The sequence below is a fragment of the Gadus morhua genome, chromosome 16, assembly GCF_902167405.1.
Source record: "Gadus morhua chromosome 16, gadMor3.0, whole genome shotgun sequence".
NCBI classification, from domain to species: Eukaryota; Metazoa; Chordata; class Actinopteri; order Gadiformes; family Gadidae; genus Gadus; species Gadus morhua.
This window is the reverse complement of record NC_044063.1, coordinates 5,752,519-5,762,678: the sequence shown is the minus strand read 5'-3', so window position 1 is coordinate 5,762,678 and position 10,160 is coordinate 5,752,519. Positions and strand designations below refer to the sequence as shown.

Here is a 10,160-nt window from a genome sequence, read left to right as displayed (position 1 = left end):
TTGCTTTTCAAACAACCTAACCACAAGACTATCATGCCCCTTATCCTTACCGTCCCCCACAACATTATAACATTATTCATCTTCAACATCTCCATAATCTTCTTTGTTCTAAATCACTTTGGATAAAACCTTCTGTTAAATGATTAGTATAGTACGTGGCCTTTATGTAAAAAAAACGTCATCAAAATGATACTAACTTTACGCAGGGTAGAAAGGGAAGGGGGTTTACCTGTGGAGACAGAAGCTGTGCGTGGTGCTGGTGATGTCCTCTGCGGTGTGTGCGTGTCTGTGGGAGCACGCCGATTAAATGAAGAGGCTGGCAGAGACGGTCCTGTGTGTTGAGAGTCCCCAGTCAAACAATGACGAGACCACCTCCTCCTCCTCCTTCTCCTCTTTCCCTTCCACAACCACCACCTCCTATTCCTCCTCCTCCAAGGCTCTGGGTGTGTGTATGTGTGTGTGTCTGTGTGTGTGTGTGTGTGGGGGTGTGTGTCTCTGTGTGTGTGTGTGTGTGTGTGTGTGTGTGTGTGTGTGTGTGTGTGTGTGTGTGTGTGCCTACATGTGGGTGCCATGTAATTTTAAAATAATTACATTTCTAACCAAATGATGGTAGTGATGGATGGCAGGATTAGAACGGGAGCAACTCCCCCTCCAAGATTAGTTGACGAGAGAATGCAGACCATCGCTTTCAAGATAGTTAACATTAGGTTTAAATATGCCCAACATAAAAGGCCAAAATATGATTTATTTGAAGCAAAGCTTTAAAACAGTCTCGATGGATGCCAATTATCCTTTATAAACAGCACAAGTGATGTAATGGTTGTCAAGTTTATTAAAACTGGATCTCAATTAAAAGCCATTTGACAATAACAGGCATAGCTTATTTGATTAAACCTCAATTTATCAAGATTTCTCGACTGTCAATGCTAGTGGTTTTAAAACCATTCTGCTCATAAACAATAGTGTATATGAGCAGATTGTATGGTGTATGAGATTATTGATTTAACCAACGAATATGAATGGCTTTTATATAATACCAAGCGGATCGTCAGTCACATTGTAGATGTAGCACATATTAACCGTGAAACGAACCTATCTTTAGAACAAACCACCTGAAAACCTTGTTATAATACAACCATGTGAAAAACCCATACACTTTAATTCATACAGTGTGTGTGCATGTTTATCCATGTCAGATTAACAGTGGTTTTGTTTGGCTGTCGTTTGAAGGACGCATCCCCAAAGTGAACGATAGCCAAATGGCTGTCAGTATTCCTGCAACACATCCTTTATAATGGGTCTTTAAACAAGAGTAAAACCTGCCCCCGGTAACTTAACTCCATTTAAAACTTAAATGTCTTGAACTTAAATGTTTCTCAAAAATAAAACCCGCCCATATGGAGTCAATCCATCCCTCTATATTATTTTTTATTATAGTCTGTGTCAGATTAGTGCACTTATTTCGGTGGTGGTTGATATAAAAGTCAAATCCAAAGATAAGAATGGACCTATCTTGAAACGAAGTCTGAACAAAACACAAGCAAAACAGCAGCCCTACGGGGAGTAAAATTACTTTATGGCCTCATCTGGTTACACATTGTGGGGGCCCCCAATATATATCATTTTTGACACAATGATTTCAACTTTATTAAATCTGAGAAAAATTAAGACAGCCATACAAACAAAAACAAACAGACGATAAAGAATTATAAATCTTTTATTGTGCATGGATTCTTTGTAGATATCATGGCTATACAGATACATATCTATGATTATACTTTTTTCATCATAACCAACATCTTAAAGTGATATGTCTGGTAGTATGTATAGTATAACAAATTTTCATTTTGGAATGTACGGTGTATGAGGTAACTGCAAACATTAAAATTACATAAAAATGGTCTTTTTTGTGCATATTTTATGATTTTCTTTTGTAGCGTTTTTGCTAATCTCTCCAGTCGAGGGCAGCAGACCCCGGGGTGAAGAGGTGTTAAAATGGCACACGTTGCAATCACTATCAAAAATAGGAATTTGAATTCTTTAAAGGACAAAGAGAAGACATTTGCGAAATGCCTGAAAAGACCAAATCATGTAATTACCCCAAGACGTTTTTGCAAGGTACCTGTATATCATACGGACAGTGGCCTGCCCGCAACCCAACACTAGAACACAAGAACAGACTAGAGGACCGACGCAGCAGCGCTAGAGAACTTGTTTTACGAACACACAAACACGCAGAGAGAAAGAAGGCAAATTTAAATTCACGGGAAGTACATGAGATAACACGTTTTTGAATCTGCCGCCTTTGCGTTTCCACATTCCTGTTGTATTTTTCTCTGGAGAGTATTCACTTATATTACTTCAATATCATAAAAAAATATACTTCACACATATATGACCAGACGGAAGAAATCAAGATAAAAAGAGAAGTAAAACATAGACCTAGGATTGAGAAGAAAATTATCTCATGATTATGAACTAATATCAAATTATGAACAAATTAATTCCTTAAGATAACTAATAAAAATTAAAGTGGAATAAAACACTCTTTTAGTGTTTTTCTAAAAAAAATAAAATAAATAGGAACTAAGAAAAACAAATAGAAACAGCAGAACACGCTTCTATGCCGTCGTGTTGATGTGATTTATTTAGCTTTTTTTTTTTTTTTATCATCCTGATTTTTCTCCCTCCGGAGCCTTTGAAAATGGCTGCCTCTCCAGACTCCGACACACCCTGTGGTACGGCGACTTTAAAAACACCCAAAGCACAAGAAGGGCTCGCACAATCGCACAAGCGTGTTGGATTAAAAACGCGCCACAAGACCAAGTCACAGCCAAGTCAAAGGGTTGTCTTTTTTTCATTTTTTTTCTTACTAAGGTGCAAAATCAGCTAGCTGGGAAACCCCCAACTGAAAAGGAAAAATAAACCGAAAGTGAAAGCGTCCATTTTGTGTGCAGAACAACATGATTTCATAGTGAAGCAGCCGCATGTCCATAGCAACAAAGCTACAGTTCAACCATAAGACAGTAAAAAATAATCACAAGTAGTTGTGTTAGTTTGGTTTTTCCTATATTTTTTTCTTCCTAATCTTTATAACCAGCATAATCCAGAATTTCCTCTGTCAAACTTTGTGTCTTGCTGTACAAAAATATACTAACATATCTTCCAGTCATTTTTGCATCCTTAGACATTCTGAACATCAAAAAGTTTGGAAAGTGCTAAATGAATGTTCTATAGCGCGCACAACAATTTCATGATTCATCACGTCTGTGTAACCGCGTTTTTCTTCGCGGCGGTAGGGAGTGAGGGGGGGGGGGGGGGGGGGGGGGGGGTGAGTCACCACTCTGAAAGCATCGGATTGCACCGCTTGGCGCAGACACTGGCCATGCTAGGTCCCTCCATAAACACACCGGCTACCAGAACATCTACATTCTCTTCTCCTACTGGAACTACGAAACAAACCAAAAAACAGAAACGCTTCTATACTGGACACAGAAATGCAAATATAAATAATAACTTCTATAAATATACGTTTATACAGATACTGTAATCAACAAGAACATGAGTAAGAGTATCTACCCGCTGCCCCCCCCCCCCCTCTGCCCCACTCCCTCCTTCAGCCAATCACGGCTCTCTCATGATCCCCTCTCCCGAGGACGGCCAATTGGAAAGGAGCTGAAACCGTCCCATCCTCTTTCTACTTCTTATGAATAATTAACCATGAGGGTAGGGTGTGTGTGTGTGTGGGGGGGCGGGGGGGGGGGGGGGGGGGGTGGAGGGTGCGCAAAACAACACAGATATCAAACAATCAACAATGAACTAACCGACAAAGAAAGTAAAGCTGTGACCGTGTGTGTGTGTGTGTGTGTGTGTGTGTGTGCGCGCGTGCGTGTATGCGTGCACGTATGTGTGTTTGCGAGCGAGAGGGGTCGGAGAGAGAAAAGTGCTCATTTGATGACAAAGTACTGGATGACGAACGCGATGAGGATGGCGATCACGGCGAACGCCATCAGCAGGAGGAAGGCGCACTGCTCGTCGCTGAGGCTGCGCCGTGGCCGCGCCGACTCCGCGCCGCCCGCCCGGAGCCCCGCCCCCGCCGCGCCGAGGCCGCCGCCGCCGGCCCCGCCCCCCTGCGCCTCGCCGCGCGGTGGGGAGAGGGTGACCGTGGGGCTGTAGGGTCCGCTGAGCTCCGGGGCGTCCGCGCACTGCCGGATGGCGCACACCCGGAAGCGGTAGTCGCTGCTGGGCTGCAGGCCGTGCAGCACGTGGCTGGTGGAGGGACCCTTGTAGGCCTGGGGGGGGGGGAGAGAGAGGGCAGAGTGTTGGGGAGGGGTGGTGGTCATGGCCAACATAGGGTGGCAGTAGCTCAGGAGGTGGAGCGGGGTGGGCTGGTGACCGCGAGGTTACTAACTCGATCCCCGGCTCCTCCTGGCTCGAGTGGCGAGACGCCTCACCCATACTGACGAGCTGGCTGTCGCCTGGCAAGGCTGACACCGCCGTCGGTGTTTGAATGTGTGCATGAATGGATGAATATTAGGCAATATTGTGAAATGCTTTGGATAAAAGGCACTATCTAAATGCAGTCCATTTACATAGAAAACATAAGACATATAAAAGGAAGGACTTGCATGCGTCCGTTCCCAGAAGCCCTCCTATGGATCAATGATCTTTAAACGATGAGTCATTAAGGCCCAGGGTGACTAATACAATGCATGCACACAACCCCCATCCTCCCCTCTCGTGAATAAGATAAGCTACACCGGGAGAAAAGCCTGTCACCTGTTTGAAGTCAGAGTTTCCCAGCATGCTTTGCAGGGTGTAAATGATTGGGTCTCCCTTCATGGGGGGCAGGGCCTCCCAAGAGACCTCACAGGCGTGGTCTTCAAGGTGCTCCACTCGGGGGCCTGAATGAGAGAGAGAGAGACGGAGGCAGGGAGAGAGAGTAGAGAGTAGAGAGAGAGAGAAGACAGTATGGGCACTTCTGAGTCGACTAAGCACTTTCATTAAATGACACTGATTGACTGGCTGATTGACTTCAGCTTGAATTACAGCGTGTCTGCATAGATCCACGTCACGAGGAAAAGACTCGACGCAGATCTTTCCCGGAGCTGCCTTCATTTATACTTCCGTGTCACATCAACGTGTACACAAGGGGGCATTAAAGCGTTGCCAAATAGATGGACTGACAAAGGGAATCACATGGCCGAGTTCTTAGCTGCTGAAGAAAACGCTAGTAAAAGGTGCTTTGGTGGCCATGAGAGAGAGAGAGAGAGAGAGAGAGAGAGAGAGAGAGAGAGAGAGAGAGAGAGAGAGAGAGAGAGAGAGAGAGAGAGAGAGAGAGAGAGAGAGACAGAGAGACAGAGAGACAGAGAGACAGAGAGACAGAGAGACAGAGAGAGAGAGAGAGAGAGAGAGACAGAGACAGAGAGAGAGAGAGAGACGGAGAGACAGAGAGAGAGAGACAGAGAGAGATTAAACCCTTACCAGTCTAGTGAGAGAGACGGGAGAATGTTTGAAGAGTCAGGCAGGAAGAACTAAATAAAGTGTGAGAGAGCGCGATACACACACCCAGACCAACAGAGCCAGAGACGGAGAGAGAGACCGTACCTCTGACCGGCGCCGGGGGGGAGCGGGGGGTGGTGAAGGTGTAAACATTGGAGAAGGGGCCCTGGCCCGCCTCGTTGAAGGCCTGGATGCGGAAGGTGTACGAGGTAGACTCGTTAAGCCTCTGGACCTTATGGGTGTGGCACGGCCCCTTGTACAGGGACACCAGCCTGCAGGGGGACAGAGACATGGACACGATCAGAGACCCAAGCACAAGTAGAGACCCAAGCACAAGTAGAGCAGGAAAGGCGTTATAAACAACAGACGCATTCTTTTCGAGGTCAAAGACCTCAGTTTCCCTGAAGATGTTTTTGTAAAAAGGAGTGGATCGGTTACAGTTTTCACACAAATGGATGGGTCCAATCCTCAGGTCGAACGGATTGAATTTGGTTCCTGTTACCATTCCCTGCTACCACCGGTTACCATTAGTGTGAAAATCTGCTGTTTACGAAAAAGAAAGGCACACGGGACGGCTCGGAACATGCTTCTGGAAAAAAGGACTGCGGTAAACTGATTGTGACGGAAGCAACGAAAGGCTGCTGGGTTCAACAAACAAAGAGGTCGGAGACAACCAAACGCTCGCTCTCGCTCTCTCTCTCTCTCTCTCTCTCTCTCTCTCTCTCTCTCTCTCTCTCTCTCTCTCTCTCTCTCTCTCTCTCTCTCTCTCTCTCTCTCTCTCTCTCTCTCTCTCTCTCTCTCTCTCTCTCTCCAATGATCAATGATCCCCTTCGAAATAAAACACAAACTGCGTCTGGCACTCTGAGAGTGTGTCAGACTCAGACCCGACGGAGTGGGGGCCCCCGAGGCGGTGTCAGGGGCCCCCGAGGCGGTGTCAGGGGCCCCCGAGGCGGTGTCAGCGCCTCGGGGGCCCCTGACCCCGCCTCGGGGGCCCCCACTCCGTCGGGTCTGAGTCTGACACACTCTCAGAGTGCCAGACGCAGTTTGTGTTTTATTTCGAAGGGGATCATTGAAGAGAGAGAGAGAGAGAGAGAGAGAGAGAGAGAGAGAGAGAGAGAGAGAGAGAGAGAGAGAGAGAGAGAGAGCAAGCGTTTGGTTGTCTCCGACCTCTTTGTTTGTTGAACCCAGCAGCCTTTCGTTGCTGACCCCCCCCCCCCCCCGTGTGTGTACACACCGGCCGCTGCGGTCCTCCATCTGCAGCTGGTACTGGAGGGCGTCCGAGGCGCTGGCCTTGCCGGGCCCCTCGCCCCACTTGAGCCTCAGGGTCTGGTGGCTGAAGGCGGTGCACTCGAGGCGCGGCGGCGGCGGCGGGAGGGGCTTGGTCTTCAGCTTGAAGGGGTGGCTGAAGGGGCCCGCCCCCAGGCTGTTCAGGGCCTGGATCCGGATCCTGGACACACACACACACGTTAACACACGTCTGGGGACGATATCACAATACAGACCACTTTTGGGGACGATAACGCAAATGATGGACACACGTTGACATACTTGTATGGACGGTACACATTATGGCAGTCCAATCGGTTTCAACGGAACGATGCGCGCACGCACGCACGCACACGCACACACACACAGGCACGTAAAGAGGATAATGCCCTCACATTTACTCATGTTTAATGAGCTCTGTCTACGAGGACAATATTAGTGGCCATGCATTTCTTATTTCTGTGACTAAAATATCCGGACACACACAAACAGACACACACAGACACACACAGACACACACACACACACACTTGAAGTGAGCTCGGAGGTCGTCAGGGCCTGTATGCCTGCCGGTACACTGTGGCCGTTGACTCTCAAACCCAAAGGTCTCCGACTGGGGGTCAAACACCGTCGACCCATAGACCCTCCTGACCCTGACCCCCATATACGGTACGAGTGGACGAAGGGCTGATGGGCAAGCCCTCCCCTGTGTGTGTGTGTGTGTGTGTGTTAGGGCTTTGACTTTTGCCCAAAAAATCATATTCGAAGTTCGATTGTTTATAATATTCGAATATATTCAAATATGTATTAATAATATTTTGACCATTAAATGCCTTCAGTATGACCTGGATTGGGCTTCGCGAGGTTTGTTTACCGGCGTTGCTATGGTTACCGGTCTTGCGCATTCCAGCGGTTTATTAGGTTTCTAATAAACCGCTGTCTAATCAATACTTCATTCACTGCCTCTTCCGTGCTCATTACAATATAATGAATAGACTGTTGGGTTCTCCAACGTCTCTCCCTCTTGGCCTGCCCATAGGATGTTATATTAAGGGCTGCCTAATATTCGCTTGAATTCTGATTTACTTTTTGATATCCGAATTATATTCGAATAACGAAGTTCGGAGTCAAAGCCCTATTGTGTGTGTGTGTGTGTGTGTGTGTGTGTGTGTGTGTGTGTGTGTGTGTGTGTGTGTGTGTGTGTGTGTGTGTGTGTGTGTGTGTGTGTGTGTGTGTGTGTGTGTGTGTGTGTGTGTGTGTGTGTGTGTGTGTGTACCGGTAGCTGGTGTCGGGCTGCAGGTTCTGCAGGACGTGCCGGGTGACGGGGCCCACGGCTAGCGGCTGGCGGTCCCCCAGGTCGATCAGGTAGGACGTGATGGGGGCGCCGTGGTCGCACGGGGGCTCCCACCGCACGCCCAGGCACGTGGACGGCGAGTACCGCGTCGCCCGCCGCGACGACACCGCCTCCTCCTCGTCGTCATCATCCTCCTCTTCCTCCTCCGGCTCCTCTTCGTCTTCGTCGTCGTCGTCGTCCCCCAGACGGGCTTTGCGTGCGTGCGCCGTCGCCTCGTACGTTCGCATCTCCGACTCCTTGAGGGCGTGCACGTTGGTGACGGCGGCGGGCACCGAGCTGGGCGTCTGGCAGCGCACGGCGTCGCTGAAGGGGCCCACGCCCGCCACGTTCACCGCCTGGACGCACACAGACACACACGCAGCGACGCACAAAGGACAGGAGATCAGAGGTGTTCTCGATGGTCGCCCGCTGTCATGTTGCTGTGTTTGTATGTCGTGCTTCATGCACGTTGTTACTCGATGTGCTGCGGCCTTGCTTGGCCAGCTCTCCACTGACAAAGATAAAACACGCGTGTAGTGAATAGTACCAACAACAAGGGGGCAGTGTTGATGTTATTCATGATGCAGTGGCACCTACTGTCCTGAGGGTGGCAGTCTCATTCTCTATATATGTACCATTCTTTTTTTTTTTGGTAAAAAAAAACCTGGCATTGACTTTTCTGTTTGGCCGCCAGATCAAAATTGCTTAGAGCTTCCAGAACTCTGGAAGAATTTCTACTTGGCCCAAGGTGTGATGAGTCAGCAGCCCCGGATTTCAGAATGAAAATCCACAGGCAAAGCAAAACTGACAACATAGAATTCATCGTTCCTAATAATACAGCTGAAAACTGAAACCACACAGGCACGCACACACGCCCCCCGTCAGGTGTACACACACACAGAGACGGACACGGAGACAGACAGACACACACGGAGACAGACAGACACACACACACGGAGACAGACAGACACACACGGAGACAGACAGACAGACAGACACACACGGAGACAGACAGACACACACGCAGACAGACAGACGGACAGACGGACGGACGGACGTTGTTTCCTCTCACCTGAACCCGGCAGAAGTAGTTGGTCGCGGGCAGCAGCCCCTTGACCTCGGTGCTGAGGGCGGGGCCAGAGTAGGACACCGTCATGGTTCCCTCCGCGGCACCCCACTCCACGCGGTACTCTGTCACCGGGGCGCCGTTCCCCAGGGGCACCTGAACAACACCCCCCACGGAGAACACACCCATCAGCACTCTGTGACTGGACCCTGTACTCTGCGGGTCACCGGGTAATCACACGTATGTCTGCAATATGTTCATTTATAGATTTAGGTTATTTTTGGACTTCTTCTTTTACGAGATTCGTAAAATCTGAGAATGAGGACGACCGAGGTCATGGTTGGGGGAATGTACGTTCATTTAGGTCATGGTTTGGTTGCTTCGGGTCATGGTCTGGTAGCAGTATGATATATTAGGTCATGGTTGGTTATCTTGGTGATTCATGCAAATGCCTCCACGTTGCTCCTGCTACTGTACAGGCATTGTTTTAAACCCAACCCGTGATAGATAAAGGGTTGTGATCCAGGCCCACCAGTCCAAACGGGATGGGGCCCCGATACAAGATCAAATAAAACACTCGCTCGCAGATTTATCTGGTTGCCAGGATACTACTTATGTGGCTTGTGCCTTTAAAAATGTCAAATTTAGAGCAAAGTGCTCGCAGGGAAAAAAAACAACATAATTAAGGTCACGGTTTGATAACTGTATGTTAGTTTGGCCCCTGGTTTCGGTAATGGCATGGTAATTGAAGTCATGGTTTGGTAATTGAAGGTGATGGCTTTGTAAAGGTAATGGAGGCGTGGTCGGGGTCGGTCGGGGTCTCACCTCCCAGCTGACCACCACACAGCTGGGGGACCTGCAGACGGTGCTGGGGGCCTTGCAGGGCTCCGGGGCCCCGGGACCTGTGGTCACCTCACAGCACTCCGATAAGGGGCCGAACTGGAGGGAGAACAACACGCATTAGACACGCACACGCACACACACACACACACA

At 48.7% G+C, this 10,160-nt stretch overlaps 1 protein-coding gene across 3 annotated transcripts in view; it reads right to left on the bottom strand.

The window, feature by feature from the left end:
- Window positions 1-1,701: 1,701 nt before the first annotated feature.
- Window positions 1,702-10,160, bottom strand: part of fndc3a (fibronectin type III domain containing 3A) — a 71,857-nt gene continuing 63,398 nt past the window's right edge. For 2 of the 3 annotated variants that reach the window (XM_030337255.1, XM_030337257.1), the window contains 7 exons: window positions 9,993-10,106; window positions 9,174-9,323; window positions 8,045-8,457; window positions 6,737-6,949; window positions 5,608-5,774; window positions 4,780-4,904; window positions 3,948-4,292 (listed from right to left, as the gene is read on the bottom strand). In XM_030337255.1, coding sequence (XP_030193115.1) covers window positions 3,948-4,292; window positions 4,780-4,904; window positions 5,608-5,774; window positions 6,737-6,949; window positions 8,045-8,457; window positions 9,174-9,323; window positions 9,993-10,106 — 1,527 coding nt within the window. Of the gene's footprint in view, window positions 4,293-4,779; window positions 4,905-5,607; window positions 5,775-6,736; window positions 6,950-8,044; window positions 8,458-9,173; window positions 9,324-9,992; window positions 10,107-10,160 lie in introns of all 3 variants that reach the window. The other variant, XM_030337254.1, reaches the window with a different exon arrangement.